General features: G+C 44.2%; 2 protein-coding genes and 1 long non-coding RNA gene across 3 annotated transcripts; 1 reads left to right on the plus strand and 2 right to left on the minus strand.

Annotated features, from left to right (window-relative positions):
- Nucleotides 1-2,563: 2,563 nt before the first annotated feature.
- On the plus strand, nt 2,564-6,194 carry LOC115408084 (uncharacterized). Its single transcript, XR_003933725.1, has 3 exons — nt 2,564-2,650; nt 3,346-3,349; nt 6,182-6,194. It is a non-coding gene; the product is annotated as an uncharacterized LOC115408084 (long non-coding RNA).
- Nucleotides 3,095-11,831, minus strand: LOC115408083 (peptidase inhibitor 16-like). The gene is made up of 7 exons (XM_030118679.1): nt 11,291-11,831; nt 5,657-5,807; nt 5,042-5,109; nt 4,685-4,794; nt 4,141-4,232; nt 3,995-4,054; nt 3,095-3,964 (listed from the first exon to the last, which is right to left on the minus strand). The coding sequence occupies exons 1-7, from the start codon at nt 11,555-11,557 to the stop codon at nt 3,576-3,578; spliced, it is 1,137 nt and encodes a 378-aa protein (XP_029974539.1). The 5' UTR covers nt 11,558-11,831; the 3' UTR covers nt 3,095-3,575.
- Nucleotides 11,832-15,955: 4,124 nt separating this feature from the next.
- Nucleotides 15,956-23,254, minus strand: LOC115408082 (PHD finger protein 20-like). The gene is made up of 18 exons (XM_030118678.1): nt 23,202-23,254; nt 22,210-22,289; nt 21,911-22,082; nt 21,059-21,143; nt 20,778-20,851; nt 20,466-20,679; nt 20,245-20,328; nt 19,712-19,771; nt 19,237-19,450; nt 19,052-19,161; nt 18,739-18,834; nt 18,147-18,233; nt 17,890-18,029; nt 17,664-17,763; nt 17,361-17,556; nt 17,060-17,252; nt 16,502-16,715; nt 15,956-16,392 (listed from the first exon to the last, which is right to left on the minus strand). Exons 1-18 carry the CDS (start codon nt 23,250-23,252, stop codon nt 16,256-16,258), a joined length of 2,307 nt encoding a protein of 768 aa, XP_029974538.1. The 5' UTR covers nt 23,253-23,254; the 3' UTR covers nt 15,956-16,255.
- Nucleotides 23,255-23,295: the final 41 nt, after the last annotated feature.

Below are 23,295 nucleotides of genomic sequence, written 5' to 3' on the forward strand. Positions count from 1 at the left end.
CATTTTAAGATGAGTAATATTCTTTTAATGAAACTCGTTGCAATAGATAGGATCTACCAGCCACGGAGCCCTTTTCATATTGGATTCGGAATAAAGGAAGGCATTGTTTTCACATTTGCACCAGAAGGCATATTAGAGTAACCAACAAATCTAAAATGCAGTCTTCTGGAAAAGAGCATGTGAACCCTATTCACAGTGACAGCAATATTTTTATGAGACAAGTTTGAGTGTTGTGTTCAGGGTTAAAATCAGGTTCAACCATAAAAAATTGAAACTGTTGTTTCAAAAATGTTCTAATACTAGGGCGTTATTGATTCAAATATAAATTTGCTATGTCTTAGTGATTGGCATACATTGCCTACAGTCACAGCAAGAATTTAGACTTTTCTGAAATATGTGTCGGGTATATGAAGGATAATGGTGAAACTTGTAGGGTGAAGCCATCAAAATCTCAGTAAACATTGAGTGACCTCTGGTGGTTGGTTTAGATAAAAACTTAAAGGTCTTGAAGTTTCCTTCAGAGAACGTCTTGCGGGTATTGTTCCTCTATTTTACCTGTTCTTTTCATTGTAAACCTATACAAGGGGCAGTAAGCTGCCAAGGTACCAGGGGTCAGGGGTCATTCTCAATGAGCTACAGTGGTGACCTGTCAACTGTGGGAGTCAAAGTTGTGAATCCTCTAATCCCAAGATTGCCTCTGGGAGTTATCAATTACAAACAGCAGGTTACAAACGAAATATTTTTAAAATATGGATTGCGAATTGATTTTATTCATCCTCCTATTTAAGCCAAAACATTGTTTATTTTCAATTTCTAAATAAATTCAGAGCAGGACTACTGTAGATATTTGGACAGAAGATGAGAAAATGTTTCCATTGTTCCAATGTTAATGTTCAACAGCAAGGTCCATAGATAAACAGAATTCCTTGATATAAAGACCTAAAAAAATGAATGTTCACATGAGTAGTCCAGTTTGTTGAGTTTTAGAATTTTGGAAAAATAAATGTCAAACACTACCTGAAGAGCTCAGGCAAGGATGTCCAAACGCTTTGCAACGAGGGACAGATTTGTTAAGATCAAAATGTGTGAGTGCAACATTCCTTGAATCATTAACGTCAAATGCAAATAAACTATCTAAAATCATTTTATTGAAAATTGCATACTTTTCATTTACTCACACGAAACTCAAATTATCAAGTAAAAGCTTTCAAGAAGCTCAGAAATATCTTAGGTTCATTTGAAACATTATATATCATGCACCATTAAATTCTGACTTATAAATTTGGTTGTTAAAACTTATTCAGTGTTGCTAAATCTTATTCAGACATGGAAAAAAATTGAGGGTCATTGTCAGGTTCCAGTTTGTCTGGAGTCCTGAACCCTGTATGTGTCCTTTAGCGCCACCTGTTGCCTGGGTTTAGTTTTGCTCCCCGTCTCCTGTCCTCCTGTGTCGTTAGTCTGATGTTTACCACCTGTTGTCTGCCGCCTCACCTTTTGTGCCTCAACCTTGTTGTACAATCGAGTCCTGTCTCGTTCCCCTGCCCCAGTCTAATTAGGTACGTCTCCCCGGTTTGTCTGTGATGTTTAGTGTGTGCTTTAGGTGCCCGTTCCTGTCGGTTTGGACATCCAGCTCCTTCTGTGTCTGTCTGCCTGTTCTGCTCTTATGATTTTGGACTCTGACTTTGCTTTGAATTAACCTGTTTTGCCACTCAATCTGCTCCAGTCTGCGATAGGGTTCACCCTGTCTTGTGACAGTCATAAGACTCACTGTGTAGTGAATGCTGTGGTTTTGATCATCTCACAAAAGAAATCACTGAGATTTTAGAATTTATTCAGCTCAGGAAACTAAAACAAATGACTTGCCTTTCCTGAGCTAATGTTAAGGGAGAAACTGAGATCTGAATGCAGTACAAAGACCAGGTCTGCCTCAAAGACAGTGGTTTTGATATGAAACATGTCATGCAGGTAAAAGTCACTTAATCTTTTCCTCACATGATTCCTGTTATTTATAACTGAGAATATCACATAGACATTGAACCATAGAAGTTCAGCATTGTTTTCACAAATCTGCCTTTATCCAGCTGCTGGTAAAATTTGATAGGCAAGAGCTGTTAGTTGTGCGTGTGTTTTTGTTTGTGCGTGTGTGTGATTGAAGAATTTACAGGAGTGGCCTGAAGACAAGCTGAGCTTCAGTTCTTTATTAATCATCTGTACGGTGAATTACAGTGTTGCTTCAGAAGATGTTACAGACCCCGAACATCAAAAGCACGCAGGAGCAGCTTTGCTCTCACAGTGTTCGTCATACCGGCCACACGTGAAGGAGCAGCAGGGTCGTCACCATCACACACTCCCGAATTTTCTCCTGCATTTCACCACTTCACTAGAAAACCCTGCAGATCCTCATCTGAGAGAGCTGCTCTGCCTCCAGCTCACAGGTACCTGAGTGTGTGCCGACATCAGACTGAGAACACTGCACTGTACCATCCAAACATACAGTCCGTTTGTTTTCCATTTCTGTGATCTGAACATCTGTGGTCTTAATCTTGTATCCATTCCTCCTGTTAAACTGTTCATGTTGTTGCTGTGAATGTTCAGGGATTGTTTAACACTGTTAGATGTCTTTGATTTGAACATTAGTTGATCCACAGATGTTATACCTGATGAAAGTTGTAGAAATTTACATAAATTTACATGTCTATACACACAAGGGTATGTTACAGTTTAGCCTGAAAACTCTCATGCGATTTTCTAACTAAACATCCTCGATTTGATTCATATTTTCAGCGCCTGCTGCACTTTCTGTTTAAAGTTACAGAATGTTTACCTTTAGGCAGATGACACACAGCTCTATGTTGCAATTTGTCCTGAATATTCCTACTAAAATGTTTGAACATACTGTGTATATATTTAACATATTTGGTTCACCTTCAGATTTTGTACACTTCAAAATTTCCAACAATCAGTGCCTAGAGTTTTTTTTTTATTTTCATCTTTAATTTCAGTAATATGGAGGTTTTTAAAAAAAATGTGTCAATTGCATAAAAATAAATGATTCTGGAAAAACCATAAACTGTGACTTTTTTTCCTGTTTTCCTGTGTAACTGTTCATGTTAGCTGTTGTAAATGTTCAAGAACTGTCCCACACTGTTAGACAGCTTTTACTTGTAAGGATTTTATGATAACGTCAAGAAGAAAAAGCTCTTCATTCCAGTTTTTTCTGTCGGGTGTCTTATTTGTTCTCCAGACAAAATCAGCCAATCAGAAATGTTCCCATGGAGGGATATTAGACAATCAGCGGCTGACAATGGTTGTTATGCTGATTCCAGGGTGGAGGAAGAGGGGCAGCAGAGTGAGGGAGACAGACTGAGAAAGAAAAGGGTGTCAGTTGTGTGTCTGCAGACAGAAGCAGATTGTATTAGATGTTGATGTTACCGAGCAGATCAACAAGTTGCTGTCATTGCAAGAGAGGAGAGGAGGAGCCCCCCCCCCAACCTCCTCCTGCTTCTACTCCTCATCCTCCTGCTCTTCTTCGCCTCCTCCTGCAGCTCCTCTTGCTCCTGCTCCTTGTCCTCGCCTCACAGCCAGGTGGTGAGAGCAGCAGTCACACAGACTACCAATATTGAGTGTAGAAATACTGAAACTGCAGAAGCTGCAGCTGGAACAGTTCGCTGGATTTTTGGAGGAATGTTTCTTGTTGTCTCCACGGGCTTGTTTCCTGGACGCTCTATTTTCTGGTCCTCTTTCTCTTTCTTTACATCAACCTCCACCTCCACCTTCACCTCCTCTTCTGCTTCCTCAGTCAGTGAGGGCTCCTCAGGACCATCGGTGCCTGGTGGGGGTGTGTCATCAGACACTGCCTCAGGCTCACTGGGGGAGGCACTGGGAGTGTTGTCAGGCTGGACTGTTTGTACATCTACATCAATAGAAATGAAGTGAGGAGTCTGTGTGGAGGGCCCAGGTGTCCAGAACTCCTCTTCCACCTTTTCTGCGTCCACCTCCTCCTCCTCCTCCTCCTCCTCCTCTGGTTCTCCATCCTCCTCCTCAGTATCCGCGACTATAAAGAGAAATAAACCCGAATACTTCAAACTGGATTTACATCCATATGTGAGTTGTAGGAAACCCATCAAATCTGAGACCTACCACACAGGTTGTTCTCACACTTCTGCAGATTGTCAGGACATTGTGAGCACCAGTCGCCTTCCACATAGGGCCGTACATCCTCATAGTTCCCCCTGAAAGCACACAGATACACGGCATTACACACACAACAACAACAACAACAACAAAAACAAAGCAATGCACATGACATGAACACATCATACATAGCAGATAAGAAGAGAAACGTGTCAGGAAGAAGAAAACAATCTGAACCTCAGGTGAGAGCAGCAAAAGTGGCATGAGTAGTTTTAGTATTGGTAGTACTAGTAGTGCTAAGAATAGTATTAGTGGTACTATTTGTTTTAGTTGCAAAAGTACTTGCAGTAATACAAGTAATGGTAGCAGTACTACTTTAATACCAAACTACTAGTTACAAGTAATAGCAATGATATTAGTACTGGTTGTATAGTAGTTGTAAGATCAACAGCAGTAGCATTCATAGCAGCAATAAAAGTAATAAAAGTAGTACTAATAACAGAAGAATAACAATAGTAGCATTAGTCTAGGGAGCATTAATACTACTGACGCTGGGTAATAGTTGCAGACTAGGAAGGAAACTCTCTCCCAGTCCAAACCTTCCATACTGTTACAGAGATGGAAGGCACAGCCCACTCTGTGTGTGTCTGCCCACACCATCTGTAATACATACGCGTGCGCACACACACACACACACACACACACACACACACACACACACACACACACACACACACGTACAAACGTCATTTTCACACATGATCATTTACATGTATCATCTACTATATTCAGCCACTTATATATGAAAAATGTTACAGGTTGACAGAGCTAAATGTTAGCAGAGTGTACATACGCTGCAACTGATGGATGTGCTTTTTTTTGTTTGTGTGTGTGTTTTTTGTGTGACCTGTGTGTAGTGTCCGCACATCTTGTCCTCATCGCAGGAGTTGTTGTCGAAGTTGTAGTCCAGGTGTTCTGCACAGCGTATGTGTGATTCAGTCAGACTGCAGAGCTACACAACATTCACGATACAAATACACAATGTTCCCGATGCAAATACACAACCTTAATATAATATCTACACAACATTCATGACACAAATGCCAAATGTTAACTCAACATTTGCTCCACTGACATTCTGTAACTAAACAAATTATACAATAACAATAATAACAGTCACAACACAAACACACAACGTTCATATCATAATTACAACTATTTTTACATCTGAAAAACGTGCTGACGGGAAATATTCTGACTAACTGTGATACACTGACAGAATTGTGTAGTCGTTGTGAAGTTTGAAGTTGGTGTGTAGTTGTACAGTAAATTGTGTGATTCTACACTTGCTGTGTAGTTTTACAGTTGGCATATTACACTCACAGAGTTGTGCTGTTGTGCAGTTTTTATCTTGCATGGACAAAATGGCAGTTGTTGTGCAGTTGCACATTTGAATATACAAAGTTGTGCAATGGTGCAGTTGGTGTTTTTTGTGTTCACTGGTTGTGCAGTTGTGGCTCACCCAGGAACCACTTCTCCACAGCCAGTCGGAGGTCGAGGGGGCCAGTTCCAGCGAACAGGTTTTCCCCGGTGTCCTCCAGGTCAGGGTTGTGGTTCCAGATGCAGTTAGCCGCATAACCTTCAGCGATCAGCTTCAAGCTGGGGTCCCACTTCTGTGCAGACATCAGATGATAAAACATCCTTTATTTTCATGCAACATGATATTTTAACATAGCGCAACATAATGCCACCCGTCATTGTCGAATGTTACATGAAGTTCTATACCTTCAACAAATAATAATAATAATAATAATAATAATAATTTATTCAATTTAAAAGCGCCTTTCACAACACCCAAGGACGCTGAACATTAAAACACCGAGAAAAATTAAAAGCAGTTTTAACAACATAAACTTAAGGCAACAACATTGAATGGTGAGTGCGACTATGAGCCATTGTTGAAGTAGGACTGTCTGTACAAAGTACAATAACATAGGACATGACAGGACATGATGTAGGACAATGCAGAATAATGTACGTAATACAGTGTGTAATGTTATGTTGTCAAACTTTAGGTGATATTAGTCAGAGTCCGCTTCATGTCAACTCCAATATTAAGCCAGGAGCTTGCGTCTGCTCTCTCTCTCTCTCTCTCTCTCTCTCTCTCTCTCTCTCTCTCTCTCTCTCTCTCTCTCTCTCTCTCTCTCTCTCTCTCTCTGTCTGTCTGTCTGTCTGTCTGTCTGTCTGTCTGTGTGTGTGTGTGTGTGTGTGTGTGTGTGTGTGTGTGTGTGTGTGTGTGTGTGTGTATATCTCAGGAAATGTTATGTAACTGTTCTGTAAGGTGATGTTGGGAAAATGAGTTTTGGATTTTTGTATAAACCTGTGAACCTGTGTCCACTTCAATGGAAACAAAATGAACTCTCCCCCTCTCTCTCTCTTTCCACTATGGGAGACAAAAAAGTCAGAACGTCAAATCCCTGGACGAAGAGGCTGTCTCTCAGGTGGACTAGAGCCGTGATTGAGGGATCGCATACAGAACATCAATCGCGGCTGATCCATTGATCTAAAGAGACAACCTGGACTCAATAGGTGCAATCAGTTCTAATTGGGCATCAATCAAAACAGCTGATCCATTAATTAACTGAGGTAACCTGGACCCAGTGGGTGCAAGCGTTTACTTAACTCCGGGCTCCTACCATGTGGAACCGGCTCCCAGTTTTGCTCCTTTCTCTCGTTTCAATGTAATTTCATTCTATTACTACATGTCATTGATGATTGTTCCTCTTGTAGCCTATGTACTCTCTGTTTATATATGAAATGACTGTAGATACAAGAAACTGTCTGTCCTATCTTCTTCTCTTTCTGTCCCCTCACCCCAACTGGAATAGTAGAAAGCCGCCACCTCTGACCCTGGTCCTGCAAAGGTTTCTTCCTGTTAAAAGGGAGTTTTTCCTTTCCACAGTCACTTATGCTTGCTCATGTGGATCTGTTGGCTCTGTTCTGTAAAAGTGTCTAGAAACGACTATGTTGTAATTGGTACTTCATAAATAAAGCTGAATTGAAACTTTGAATAGAATATAAAATGAATCATTTATTTTTTTTACCTGACTGGTTGAAAAGCATAGGAAAGTATGCAAGAAGAAAATAGGGTTTGAAATGGGTTTTTCATATTCATATTCTAGCTCTGCATTTCATTACTAGATCTTGTACCCTGGAGATCTCTGCAACTTCCTTCGGATCACTCCCAGCAGAACTTGACATTCATGAGCTGCACCTCCTGACCCATCAACTCTATCGCAAATTGATTAGCTTGCTGTGTCAGGGGGGCTTGTTTGTTTGTTTGGTAGGTTGGTTGTGTCTCTGTCATATCCTTTTTCTCTCTTTTCATCTATGAATCCCGTCGAGAATAGCAAAGAGCTGTCGTCTGTGAGTCTGGGTCAGCAGATCTTTCTCGTGTTGTCAGTTGTCCATCATCGTTCACAACCCTTATCATTCCTTAGCTGAGATAATGGATAAGATGACAATGGGCAAATATCACATGCATGTGTTCATGTGAATAACTAATGGATCATTAATCATATCCGTCCATCTATCATCCAGCATCCATCCATCCATCCATCCATCCAGGTAACATCCAGAAAAAGTTTTGTGCAAGAGAAGGACGAAACGTTTTTAGTCAAAACATTTCAAGGTTCACATGGTGCGCATCACTTAAATACATTCTACATTACTATCTGTGGGGCTAAACTGTGGAACAATCCGTGTCAGGAAATAAAATAAATGTCAACCACAATCCATTTTAAAAAAATACAAAGAACTGATTATTTGGAGATACGAGTACACTATTCTACTATCTACTATCCTACTCTTCGTTGTTCTTGTGTAATTTAGATTTGTGTTATTTTGGTATTTGTTTTATTCATTTAAATGTCCTTTTTATGCATGATTGACATAAATAAACGTAATCATTCAAATCCCTCATCCATCATCTGTCATTTGTCACCGAGCATCACACCTTTATTCCTCATCCATCATCATCATCATTATGGATTTTATTATCAGACTTTTTTCACCCATTCAGCTTACTTAGTCACACCAATTTAAACACTTGCTGATTACATCCACCCATTCTCTCTCTCTCTCTCTCTCTCTCTCTCTCTCTCTCTCTCTCTCTCTCTCTCTCACACACACACACACACACACACAGTGTACAGTGTGTGATATCCATCCATCATCATTTGTCCATTATGGTTGATAAGGATAAGGGATGGTGATGGTGATGTAACAGGTGATGATGGATGAATAACATGATGAAGGGATCAACAGATCCCAGCTATCCGGGGCTCCATATCTTACTGTAGAAGACTTTGACATACCAACAGGTAAAACCTGCTATCTACTCTACTATCTGAGACACACTGCCCAATTTAATCATTTTCAATCTGTCATCATCATAATCATCATCATCTATCCTTCACTCATAGCCTCTTATCATTAACCATCATCATCTATCCTTCATCTATAGTCTTCTCTTTTACATACATATATACATACATACATACAAACATACATACATACATACATACATACATACATACATACATACATACATACATGCATGCATCTTCATACCCAAACTTATCAATCAACAGCATCACTTGTTATCATCCAGTATTCATCCAAAATTCAGCATCCATCCGTCCATCCATCTATTTGGCATCCATGCATCCATTCAGCAGGTTTCATGAAGACAAGTTGTGTTAGTAATTTCACTTTGTGTATTTTTGAGGTGTTTACTTTGGGGCCTTTTGATTTGTTGCACGAGCCGCAGTTTGACCCTCCAAAAGCTCTTTGTGTGAGTGTGTGTGTGTGTGTGTGTGTGTGTGTGTGTGTGCACTTCGCGTGTGTGTTTATTTGTTAAATGATGACTCGCCGTACAAACAACAGTGTGGTTTCTCCTCCACATTCTTCTCTCCGCAGGCTCCCACATCTGCTATGTGTTACTGCTCTCAGCTGAGTTACTAACACACACACACACACACACACACACACACACACACACACACACACACACACACACACAGAGGCGTTCATTCATTGATGACCTGATGCTCTCCTCTCTCTGTGTAAACACTGCCTTCTCCTCTTCGCCTCTTTCCCAACTGTTTTTGTCCTCTGTAGTTCAACGCTGATGCCCCCACTCCAACCCCGTCCCCCACGCAAACCTCCCCCCCACTCCTCCTGGATGGTTGCCCTCCCTGCGTTCCTCTCTGGTTAATCAGTTCGGGGCGTCTGCAGAGGGAAACACCCATCCGAGCTTGGAACCAGGCCCTCTCTCTCTGTTTGCTGGTTTCATGTGGTCAACTCATGAAAAGTAAGCACAGCTCAGCGCTAATGTGTGATTGATTGCTGAGGATTGCTAATGAGTTTTGATGAGTGTGATGTTAGTATAGAAGTGCTCATCAGTACAAATAAGTATTAATAAATGCTTTTGAGTGTTAATGTAATGAGTTGCAGTGAGCAGTAATTAGCTGTAATTAGTTTTAAAGAAAGTTCATCGTGGATGTAAAAAGTGTGATCTAATGACTAATGTATTAATGGCATCAATCATTATTTCTTAATAAGTGTAAATGAGTGGTTTTAAATAAATTTTAAGGAGTATTAAAAGCTTTTCATAGATGTTAAAGAGGTGTTAGTTTTAGTCAGAGCTCACCAGCTTTATTAAATGGGTTTATAATGACTCTGTAGAGGTGGAGGAGTCAGGGGGAAGCGGAGAGACATGGTGAGGCAGAGGACACAAGAGGAAACAGCAAGGAGACATGGGTAGGCAGGGGGAGGCATGTTGAGACCCTGTCAGGTATGAAGGATTGCAGGGGGAGATGGCTGGGTTGTCTGATCTGTGCCCACTGAAGTGAACACAAATAGTCGGAATTCAGATGAAAGGTGGCGCGGACACATTTCTTTTCTGTGATTGGTCCACAGCTCATGTTGTGACAGTAACTTGAGTGTGAGCAGGCTGTAACATCACCGACATCCCTCAGCCCGCCGGACCTCCTCCCTTTGGCTGTACTAGTTTCTCAGTCCTGGCCATGAAAGTTTAGCCCCGCCCCTCTGCTCAGCACTTCTGTGAATTCACCCATCAGACCCATGTGACTTGCTGATGGAGATGTCATTTCCAACTCAATTCAGGAACTGTTTTTCCTCTGACAGCCGGCAGATCAAAGCCACGTCTTCTGGACATTTTCAGCATCGCTGCTAGAGATTGTCATGTAATAAGGAGGCTTCAAAATTAAGCTGGCCAGACGACCAGCAATTGAGTTTTTGATGACATTTTTACTGGCCGAGCCTGAGAAACTCAGATCACACTTTCAGGTTCATCTGTCGTCTGATCAAAGCTGATCCTCACACCATTATTTATCAGTAACTAAAATTGAATTTTACCTCTCTTACAGCAAACTTAAGTCTGCATCAACTCCTGGATATTCTATGTACTGCTGCACACACACTCTCTGTCTCTCATGGACAGTTAAACAAGCAAACAGCAGAGGAGCCAAATTCCTGTAATTAACCTTCTCCGTTCTGCTCCTGCTGCCTATAGAATAGTTGCGAACAGGACAATGTAACACTGCAGCTTCCAATCAACTTGAAAATAAGGCAACTCAGTGACTGAACATTTCTACTGCAAGTTCAGCTGGAGCGCAGTTGCCTTACCTCATCCACACATGTTCTGATGGCCCAAACTGCAGGTCAGAGATGGACTTAACATATGAGAGATATTGAAATGTGTTTTCAAGGAGGTGCAGACTGAGGCTTACAGCTAACTTTGGGAGGAGGTTCTTACTGACTTGAGGACTTGTCACCCTGGTAACATGTACAGCACAGATGTTAGACATCAGATTTGCAGCTACACCCAAAGAAAACCACCAGGTTTTTCAATCTGAAACAGATTTATTGTCCAGAATAAGAATAAGTTGAATCAAATTCAAATCAACGTGGAAGGGAAGCATCAGTTTTCAGGGGATTTTTTTAAGGTAGTTTTGGGGGTTAATTTAGCTTTTTTTCAGGATTAAAATCAAAAAACCTTTAAGGCAGGAAAACACCAACATAAATGCCTTCTCATAAATTACAGACAATCAGTTTAGGCTGGGGGTCTTACCAGAGGCATCATGGCAGAGGCGCTGGGAGAAACCTGTCCTCTGTAATAGTTATGAAGCTCCACCAGCAGCTCTTCCTGCTCCTCATTCAGAAAACTCCAGGCTCCAGGAAGCACCAGGGCGCCCAGCAGCAGCCAAGCCCACAGAGGAGCTCTGCCCATGGCGCAGCAGTACACCGTCGACTCCCGCCTACAATCCTGGGTCTTCCCGGAGATCTGGGTCCCTGGGGTGGGGCCCTCCAGGTGCTCCGGATGGCTCCGCTGGTGCATTATGGGGAACGTTGTCCTCAGAGATGTATCCTCAAACGTACGTCCAAACTGTGCGCTGTTCTCAACAACTGTTTATCTGTACGTGCGCGCGTGTGTGTGTGTGTGTGTGTGTGTGTGTGTCTGTGTGTGTGTTTGTGAGTATGCGTGTGTACAATAGGGTACTTGTCTTTGTGTGAGTGTCAGTATTTGTGTGTGTCCAAGTGTGTCTCTGGCTCAGGAGTGTGTGTGTCAGAAGGAGTGTATATGTGTGTGCGTTCCCTCCTCAGTGCCTCTCACTCTCAGCTCTGCAGATTTCTGAAAGTGAACCGGCTTTAACAGAGGGAGGATCCACCCCTACACCCATACACACACACACACAACACAGACCCCCACACACACACACACAGTTCAAATTCACAGTTCAAGGAATCGAACATGAGAGCAGAGCCCCATGAAACACTGACAGAGGTTGAAATTAAGAACCTCTCGCAGATCTCTTTCTTGTTTTGAGTCTGTGGGTCAGGTTGCAGTCAAAGTGGTCTCTGCTGACTCAGCACCTTTTGCTCTAACCTCTCAGCGAGCGTAAACATTCAGAGTGAAAAATCAGCAGCTGACTGGTTCATACGTGCCCAAGTGAGGTGAATCCTCAGCAGGTGATTGGTGGAGGAACTGCAGTGGAATGGAGCAGCTTTAGGGCATCAAGGAGAAAAGGATGAAGAACGGCATCATGCGCCAAACGATCTGTAACAATCTGAACCAATCACAGCAGGAGTCCAAGGAAGTGTACTGCAATCATACAGCAAGTAGCAAACAAGTGTACAGCAAGTGGACTACATTTGTGAAGAAAGTGGCCTGCAAGTATCCCGGATGTGGATTACAATTGCCAAAAAACAAAAAAGTAAATTGGCAAGCAAATGGGCAACAAGTGGCCAGGAATTGGTCCACAACTATCTATGTTTCAATCCTAACCTTGGAAGCAGCCTCCCCAACTGAAACTGGGAGCTGGTCCCACATGAGAGGAGCTTGATAGCTGAAAGTTCTGCCTCCCATTCCACTTTTAGAAAGTATACTACCGCCAGTAAGCCAACACTCTGAGAACGAAGTGTTCTCCTGAGGTGATATGGGACAAAGATCTCTCTAAGGTATGAAGAAGCGTAGTTTTTAAGAGCTTTTTAAGTTGAATTAGGAATTTTAGATTAAATTCTAGATTTCACAGAAAGCCAATGAAGAGAAGCTAACATGGGAGTGGTGTGATCTCTCATCCTACTTGATGTCAGGACTCTTGCTGCAGCATTTTGAAACAACTGAAGACTTTTCAAACTGTTTCTTGAACACACAGATAATAGAGAATTACAATATTCTACTCTTCGAAGTAACAAAAGCATGGATTAGTTTGCCATCGTCACTCTGAGGTGATGTAAGAGCTCATTTCTTCTTCAGTTTTTGTTCTGATTTCGTCATTGTTTGCTATTGCCTGTTATACCTTGGAGCTAACCTCCTCTGAGTTGATTTTATCTTTAGAAGGGTAATAGAATCAAGTGTGCAGCGAATTGGAGAGAATCAACCCGAGTGGAGCTACGTCAACCGCTTTCCATCTGATCCACAGATGGCATTCAAGTAAATTTGAGTCACAACATCATCTGTCAGACATCTTATTTTAATTTCTCCCCAGATGCTGCAAAGTCAGTGGATGTAAATTCAAAAGAAATCAGGAAGTGGTGTGACAGCAAATCCTCTTATTCAAACAAAGATTTTGGGGAACAGTTCTCTCTCTCCAGCATGTTGTGTATAATGCTGATGGTATTTGGGGGGTGCTAAAGAGAAAATCAGCTGTTTTCTGATTGTTGGCGAGCAGCTGCGGATCTTCTTCCACACTAAACACACCCTGACTGTCAAAGTGTGTGTCTGGGAGATGACGTCTTCTCAGGCCTCTGAATGACTGAGGCTGAAAAGCTGAATGGTGTTATTCTCCTTTGAAAGTGACACAGGATCCCTCAGAGAAACCTGAACCTGGGATCAGGTCTGATGTGGACTCTGAGTCACTGAGCAGCTGATCCTGATGACTCCATCCAGCCCCGATCCCACCCTCATGTTCTCTGTCCCACTGCTGGAGTCAGTCTTTTACCAGACGCAGGAACTTCAGCAGGAGGAAGACACAAATAGAAAAAGATCACAAAAATAAGGCTCCAGTAGAAAGCAGGAGGATAAATATATTTAAGGAGCAGGTTCTGCTTCCGCTGCTCCTCCTGCAGCCGCATAAACTGGAGCTATGCAGTGATGAATTTCTTCTCTCATTCCTGTTGTTGTTATTCTTGTTGTTGCTTGGAAACCGCTGAAGAAAAGCATGACAATATGAAGGGGTGAAAATCTGTCATCGATGAGGAAAAACCACATCACTGTGAGGGCAGAGCCACAGCTGGAATAACAGGAAGGGGAGGGGGCCCTGGACAAGGAGGCCCCAGGCCCGAGGGACAGCAGGACCGGAGGGGCCCCGAGACAGAAGGGCCTGGAGACGGAGGACCTGGGGACAGAGGAGTCAGAAGACAAAAATGCTGGGAAACAGACAGGGTGGGGTTCATCTGGAAGAGAGAGGAAAAGATGTCCCCCTCCAGTGGTGGCAGTAACGATGACAGGAGCAATGTCATGGCGGGAGGCAGGAGAGGGACAGTGAAGACAAAGTCTGCATCATGGGGCTGGATGGGACTCAATGCAGGACTTCCACTCAGGAGACAGATCCATGATCAATGTCAAAACGACACCAACTGAAAGACCTTTCATTTTTGTGTTGTTGTTTTTTCATTTTCAAGTTGACATCATGAACGGCTGTAAAGTCTTAATGAGACAGTCCGACATTGTTTGTCCTGTGTTTGGACTGCTTCTCTGTCCAGGTGCAACCTGCCTTCACCAGCAGTCAGCTGGGATCAGATCCGCACCATGACCCTCCGCCGTGTCCCACCACTATCCACCCAGCCGGGGGCGCTCATTCATCTCTGTACTGAGAACCTGTCTCCTCCACCATCCATCAATCTTTGCAGAAATGGGAAAGCAGACAGACACACAAACGCATGCACACATCCATACATCATGTGAACAGTATGTGACTATGTTCCTGCTCAGAGCCCAGCCCATGTGATGTGCTGTCAGTTGCTGCTAATGGTTAACAGATGATGCTGTGTGTGTGTGTGTGTGTGTGTGTGTGTGTGTGTGTGTGTGTGTGTGTGTGTGTGTGTGTGTGCGCTGGGTGGGGACCATAAGTTTCAGATGACTTCATGATCCTGCAGCCAGATTCTCATGAAACAATGTGCAACAGCAACAGCACCTCCTCCTCGTCATCATCTTCACATTCTTCATCCTGATTTCCTGTGCTGCGTATGCTCAGTAACAATGTCAAGCCTACAGGGAGCAGGTCACTCCTGGGAGACGTGTGTGTGTGTGTGTGTGCCTTGGGTTTCAGGTTTGAAGACAGGAGTGACTGAGGTAGACCCGCAGACAGATTTTGAAAGGAACTTAAACCTGAACTCAGCTCTGCTGTCTGCTCTGTGGGTGACAGACACAACAAAGTTTCACATTATTGTGTGCAACGCACCAATCAAACTACACACAAACGTTTAAAGAACTGAAAATTTAAAAAAGCTAAATTACAGAAGAAAAATGTGTTTTCAGAAAACTTTAACCTTGGCACAGTTCAAACTCTCAGGGTCTGTTTGACATCACCGGGCACAGGCCACTTCCAAAATAACTGGGACACAGCTGAAACGGAGACTCCATCTCACGTCAGGCTTCTGGAGCAGGATCTCATACATGTACGTCACTGTGTGAGCACACAGATTGGATCATCAGTGATTCTTCTGTGACTGCAGCCTGAACAGAGAGAAACTGAGCAATAAAGCTGCATAACTGCAGCTTGTTGTGTGGATGCTGAAGGTACACAGTACTTCAGATCCTGTTCATTATTTAGAATGCAGCTTTGAGATATTTCTATCGAATGTACACCTTATTCCTCCAGCTGGCTGTTCATTTATTCCGCAGATATGAGAGGTCAAACAGAGGTGGTACTGTCGCTTAATTAGAAAGAAGAAATATGTTTTGACAGGCCCTGTAATGGTTGGAAAGGATGGCGTTCCTTCTGTTGTTCTTCTTGGATGGTCCAACAGAGCTGAGTTCATTATGTGGGTGGTCGCCTGGCTCAGTCAGTCACTTACTTGCGGTAACATTGTTTTTGCATATAAACAAATAAACCTGATACTTTGCTTTGCAAGAAACAATTGACCTTTTTGATTGCGTTCTTCCTGTCCAGTTTAACAAGTTTAACAGAAAGACATATTTTGGCTTCAAACCTGGGGAGATATTTCGTGACAGGAGGCCCAGTGGGACAGTGGAGCACTGCATCACAAACTGTGCAAACATAGAGTATTGTCTTTTTTTTATTTTATTTTTCTAATGACAAACAAAGGAACAACAGTGAGAGCATTTCTTTTCAACTAGAAAGTGAATATTAGAAAAAAGACACGCCCAAGCATGCACGCACACTCACACTCACACACACACTCACGCAGGTCTCCGCCTTCTGCAGTCCAGTCCGTGATGCCTTCAGGTTCATCTGTTCAGTCACACTAAACCCTGACCATGAGAGACACCACATCTGTGAGACTGATGTCTGCTGTCCTTAGTCTTCTGGAGGTACCCAGATTCTGATCCAAAGGTCAGGAGATGAGGAACTCAGCGGCAAACCGCCAGCTGTCTCACAATGCAGAGGTCACAGAGCAGCCGTCTGATTCGCTGCTTAAGCTGTGGGAGGCGGGACAAAGGGTCAGGGGGCTCCAGCTCTCCTGAATGGTCCAACCAGGACTCCAAAACTGCAGAGAGGGCGGAGACAGGTCCTGTCAATCACACCGTCCTTCCAACTGTCACCACAGAATGACGACAGTGCGTGTGCGTGTGTAGTGTGTGTGTGTGTCGTGTTACCGTCCAGCTCTCTCTCCATCAGCTCCATCCTGCTGCTGATGTCTCTCTGCACAGACTCCACGTGGTTCAGGAGGTTCAGTCGGCACTCCACCTCTGAGGAGCATCGCGGCGCCACCGTGTGGCTCTCTGTGTTTGTGGTCGGGTTGTGCGTCACTGCGTGTGTGTCTGTGATGCTGCTAGTTATCGTCCTCTCCACTTCTTCAGACTTCACCTCCTGCAAACACACCACACCACAGCTCTGTTAGCTGGTATCATTAACAGCTATTAACTACCGTTAACCACTTATTATCTTTGTATTAATATCAATAAAGTACAAACAGTTGCTGACAAGCTATTAACCGATTAACCAATTCTTTTGACAATATTCAACCAGTAAACAGGCAATGAGACAGTTCCTACTATGTTAATAACAGTGATTGAAGCTATTAAGCGAGCAAGAGTGCTGCTGTTTGAAAGCGCACGTCTCTTCAGGTTTTTGCGTAGAGTGTAAATAAGCCTTCAGAGGGACACACAGCTGCAGCAGCCTGAGATCAGTTTATGACTCCGTGAGGCTCTAACCTTCATCATCTGCTCCTCCTCCTCTTCCTCCTCCTCCTCCTCCTTCTCCCTTGATGCGCCAGGTTTTTGGTAGCAGTGCTCACTGCTCACGTAGCAGACTGAAGGTTCGCCTCTGGGGCTGCAGGCCAGGCTTCGCGCCTCCTCCTGTCGCCATGGTAACCTCCACAGCTGCAGGTCAGGGTGAGACGGAGCGCTGTGGGGATGGGGAGGGAGAGAGAGAGAGAGAGCGAGAGAACGAGTGAATGAATGAAAGGATGAACAGGAGGAGAGAGAGAGAGCGAGCGTGCGAGGCGGTGCTCACCGCAGCAGGCTGATCTTGAGCTGCAGCCCTCGGACGGCTTGCTGCAGCGTGTGTGTGTGAGCCAGCAGACGTGCGGTGTGTGACACCTTTGCTGAGTTCATCTGACTGTAGTTCCCCTTCACGCAGGACAGGCCAAACATGTGGCCCGACATCAGCCAATCAGGCTCCACCAGGACACGCTGGGCCCGCCTCCACCCTGCAGAGACCGACAGAAGGACACATACACACACACACACGTGATGAAATTTACACTAAAATGTTTGTTCAGAGAAAAGAGGTGATGAGAGAGAGAAACACTCCTACCTGCTGTCTGTCTGCAGTAGTAACAGATGTAGTTGTGGGGGACATTGTCTTCATATAACCCCATGCAGGTACCATGCTGCCAACAGAGACATGACTCACACTACACACAAACATATACACACACACACCCATGCACACACAGGGGCAATGAACACGGGCTCTCCGGACAGGCTCTCTATCAGTTTGACAGTGACCATCGTGATGTTGTCTGTATTGTGTGTGTTACCTGGATCATGAAGTCATTCTCCTCGTCCACCTCACACACACACCTGACCACCTCGCAGTCCTCCATCTCCATAGCGACCTGCCAGGAGGGCGTGTCCTCTCCGCTCTCAGCTGTTAGTGTGGACCAATCACTGCCGTCGTCTGCAGGAGGCAGAAAATGACAGACGGGCGGCTTTTAGCAAACACACGCCGTCTTAAAGTGTGCTTGTTTACTTGTGTTGTGTGTGTGTGTCTGTGTGTGTATATGTGTGTTGTGACCTGCTGTGTGCGTGCTGTGCTGTTGTGAGGACATTTTCAGGGTGATAGGATGTCGATCTGAGTTCTCGTCGTCGCTGCTGCAGTGTCCTGGAAACAAAGAACAAAAAAAATCTCACAAAACGGGTACAAATGTTTACAACACAAAGTGTGTTTACTGGTCAACGTTTTTGTTGATTAAACATGTGTTTACTCCACAAATTGCGCGCTTCATGTGTTCCCATAGGACATGTTTACTGCACAACACTTGTTTACTACACATGTATTTAACGTGTGTTTATTACACAACACGTGCATTTACCACACAACACCTGTGTTTATTACAAAGTATTTGTGCAACATGTGTTTATAGAACACATTTTTATCTGATGCAACCTGTGTTTAAAACACGGGTTCACCAAAGGGCACATTTGTTGTGTTTCCAAGAGCAAGATTTCAGATCATAACATGTGTGTTTACTCCTAACGCCTATTTACGAAATGTGTGTGTTTACCACATAACGTATGCATACTGTTTACCAAGCGTGCTTATACGTTACAAGTGTGTGTGACGGCTGCTACAACTTTGGAGCGGACAGCGGTCAACTCACACATACCGGTATGAGTCTTCTTCTTCTTCTTTTTCTTTTTCTTCTTCTTCAGTTTAACTCTCAGGAAGTTCTTTCTGTCCTTTCCTCCATTTTTCTTCCCCTCTGTGAACACACACACCCACACACAGAGTCTGTAACAGTGCTGCTTGTATTTGTTGTGTGTGTGTGTGTGTGTGTGTGTGTGTGTGTGTGTGTGTGTGTGTGTGTGTGTGTGTGTGTGTGTGTGTGTCATGTGTAGAATGTCATATTTCTGGGAAAACTTCCACGCTGGCTGAGGCCCCATGACCAAAACCAGCCGAAAAACATTTTCCCATATTACCTGTTCCCATGATGCTGTGCTCTCGGTTGTCACGGTGACAGATGTTGTTCTGGCCCTCACTCCTCCTGTCCAACATGAAGTCTTCTCCTTCAGAAGTGGACCTTTTCCTCCTGCGACAACACAACATTCAGTTTGGGTGCTGTAGGAGGTTCAGAGCCTGCAGGAGGTGCTGAGCCTGCACTGACCGGGCTGACTCTTGCTCTCCTCCAGCTGCTGCTACTCCTTCTCCTTCTCCTGTTCCTACAAGCAGCTGTTCGGAGTGGTAATACTTGGTGTGGTAGTGCAGCAGAGAGGCCTTCCTGAAGGACTTGGAGCAGCCTTCGGAGGGACACTTGAAGGGGTTGTGATCAAGCTCAATGGAGAGGATGGGAGGAGGCTGGTTCTTTATCACCCTGTACACTGAACACACACACACACACACACACAAACACACACACAATCATTGTTCAAGCAGTTGTGTTGTTGTCTATGCAGCTGTGTAATTGTTTTTAGAAATGTGATATTGTTGTAGATTGTGTGACTGTGGTTGTTGCATGGGCAGTTGTGTTTAAATTGTTGAGAGTCACACCCCCTGTACCCTACTAAATCATAAAGGCCTCCACATAACAAGGCACAGTGGGTTCATGTGGAATCGTGTCGTCATTGTTTCTGTTGACCTACATGGCTCTCTGCTGAACTTGTGTGTTGTTGGTAGGTGGGCCTGACGCTGCAGCAGGACGTCTGAAACACAAACACAAGAACACTGTGAAATCTCTCCATTGTTGCTGTCGCACCTGCCGCATCCCTAAATCATCACAACTTCAAATCAAATTTACATCCTCACACCTGTCCACGGTCATGAATTACACCGCTCCAGTACCCTCCCTTCATCACACCTGTGCATTGTCATATTTCTTAGGTTCAGTCTGGTTTGAACTGACTGCCAGGCGTGTCCAGCTGTGCACCCCAGTCCTCAACCCTGGGCTTGGTGCCCTCATCCTGCATGTTTGAACTGTCTATAAATGCACCTCATTGCAGCACAGTGCTGCAGCAGGTACAGATGTAAAACATGCAGGACAGGGCCTCTTCAAGACACCGCTTTTCTCCACCTGTGTTCACACGTCTGAGCTGATAGGAGGCCTCCAGGTAAAAGGTGCCTTCTGAAACACTGTGCTATTCCTCACAAGATAACGAGGACTGGGACATTGGTTTACCTCTGTCGATCTGCGAAGGATTAGCACCTGCTGAGGGTGCATAATCTGCTGTGATTGGCTGATTCTGAGATCCACAGCTTCTGCCTGACAAAGGAACAAGCAGAGTTACCTGCTGTAGGGTATCTTCAGGGTCATTACAGCGTCACTACAGGTTCAGTACAGGGTAACAAAATGATCTCCACATGGTTTAGACATTGTCAGTACAGAGTTGCTGTGCTCACTTTCGTCTGTTTTCTTCTTCGATGGAAGATAGGAGGATGAAGGCTCGGCGCTCCTCTTCCTCTCGTCCTCCCTCTCCACTGACTCATCTTTCTCCTTCACCTCCTCCTTTTTCTCCTCTCCCTCCTCCTCTCCTTCCACACCTCCTTCCACCTCCTCACAGTCCTCATCCTCCCAGCCCTCGCTCCCCAACGCACTCTTCTCAGCTGTGGACTTCTGACAAACGAACAAATAAACAAAGCAAGCAGTGAATGTCAGAGGAGACGCAGTGAGACCACAAAGATGAGAACCTGGCCGGGTCGGCTTGTTCTTACCTTCTGGAATGGTTTGATCTTTGTTGGCTTCACCGTCCGAACCACACCGTCATAGAACCGCACCGTGTACGAGTCTGACAGACACAGAAAGAATTACATGTGCGTGTGTGTGCACAGTCTACTCTAATGGCCGTGGTGCTCGGTGGTGTAACAGTGTGCTGTTGTGGTTGTGGTTGTGTTGTCAATCGTGTAGCTGTGTTGATAAATTTGTGTGTTACTAGGTAACATACAGAATTTGTACTGAGGTTTTTTGTAGACGAGTAATTTCAGAGATAACTGACCATCCTTATTGACCCGCAGGATCTTAGCCGGGTAGAACCGGCAGTCAGTCCAACAGGCCAGGACCCGCGCACCAGAAACAAACGTCTGAAACACAACGACATAAACGATGTCAAACAGCAACACAATATCACACAATTCAATATAAAACTGCTTATCACGACACAACATATCACAAAACTATGAAACATCACACTCTGCACAACAACACACTATCACAAAACAGCAACAACAGAAGGTCAGAAATGAAAAACACAAAGTCTCACAACTTCATAAAACAAAACTAAATCAAAATGCAACATGTCACTCAATGTCACAAAACAAAGCACTACACAAAGACAACATGTCACAAAACAATATGTCGAACAACAAAACAATGTTGGAGCACAACAACAACGCCTCACAATAACAACGAAAGTGAAATTCACAACGATATCACACAAAGATCAAAACTTACACAAACAACAAAACCACAATGTCACAAAAAAGAAAATTCACACAGCAAAACGTCATCCAACAACAGCACAGGCACCATGTCATGTGAGTACTTCACACAAGCACACAAACATCAACAATATTAAAGAGCTGAACAACACCAAACAAGAATAACAACTTTATAAAACAACACTGCACACAATTGAAAAATCACACAAAATCAGAAAACACCCCACAACAAAAAAAAAACAAAAACATCACAACAACAGCATCACATAAGACGACAGCAGCAGTTCCAGTCCTGTATGCTGGTTCCTGAGGGTCTGGGTATGAGTGACTTCAGAGTGAACGCTCTTTAAATCTAACTGTATTTCAACAAATCCCTAATCAAGATGATGAACCCTGGTATCCTGACATACCGGCTGGCTGGCTGGTGGGTTCACACCCCGCCTTCTCAGGCTAACCCTTTCCAGGGGCCGCAGGTACGGCGAGCTCCAGTGAAACCACTCATTGTGGCGACGGCTCCACTGCTTGTAGTGGACGAGAACTCGCTCTTGGTCGTAATCGATTGTCTCAATGGTGGCTGAGTACCTGAGAGAGAAAGCACAACACAGCACCTCCCACAGGTTACACAGGGAACAGACTAACATGCAGGCAGGCAACAAACATTTCTGCAGGTGTGTATGTCACTGTACGTGTGTATATGTGTATTTCTCACCAGTTCTTCTGTCGGTCTCGTGCTTCCAGCTGAGCTCCGACCCGGAAGTCGATTCCTGATCTCTCCGGAGGATTTTTCATCTGTCAGAGATCACAAATTATCACACATTAACCATTATCTTCACTGGATTCAAAGATATTTGGTAATGAAGAAGCCCGCCAGCCTGAGCTCTCTCTCTCACTCACACACACTTTCCCACAACAAAATGTTGATCTGCTTTGTGTCTGTTCAGTCACATAATTATAGTAGTAAACATGGCAAAATGCTGAACTGTGACTGTGGGTACAATAATACACAGCAACAGGTCATAGGAACAGGTCAACAGCTCATTTGTTACCATGACTTCAAAAGAAGCTCATATTTATGCAATGCTCCTTTTTTCAACATGTAAAATCAATTTCAAAGTAGTTTTTTTTTTTTAAATCCGTGATGTAATATATATTTTTGCTGTATTATACAAGACAGTAGTTGTTTGTTTTCCACTTCATGAAACTCATTGAAACACAATCGATGGATATTATTTTTGTTCAATAAAGTTTGTTAGAGGAACAGCTGATCTGAGCTGCTGGTGTCGCAGATGACACTTGATTGACAGCCGCTCGCACATGCGCAGTGTGAACAAGATGACAGAAACGATCAAGTATGGAGGACGTAGCTGATTTGTCCACAGCGCGCCAGGCTAAACACGCCCTGCCCACCGAGGTGCAGTTTTCTGATAGAGACTAACATGCTCAAACTGTTAAGAGGACAAGCAGCAACAAACCGCGCGGCCTTACGGTCCCGTGTCAGCTGGTTTCCGGGGTTTGACTGTGATGCTAACGGCTAACAGCTAGCTCCACTACGGTGATCCGGGAGCTGCTGCAAGCGGGGACGAGCAGCGCGCCGCCCGCTGCATTGTAACGGAAGAAGAAGCCGTCCCACACCTGTGCCCGCGCTCCACGCGTCACCCCAGGTCGTGAAAAGTAAACAAACAAACAGAGTCCGCTGTTTACCTCTCGCTCTACTGCACTGAACCCAGCATATCGAGATAGTGCACGGCGCATGCGCGGCGGTCAGCAGACGTCACAGGTTGCAAGGCTGCAGGGC

This window comes from Salarias fasciatus, chromosome 20 (genome assembly GCF_902148845.1).
Source record: "Salarias fasciatus chromosome 20, fSalaFa1.1, whole genome shotgun sequence".
NCBI classification, from domain to species: domain Eukaryota; kingdom Metazoa; phylum Chordata; class Actinopteri; order Blenniiformes; family Blenniidae; genus Salarias; species Salarias fasciatus.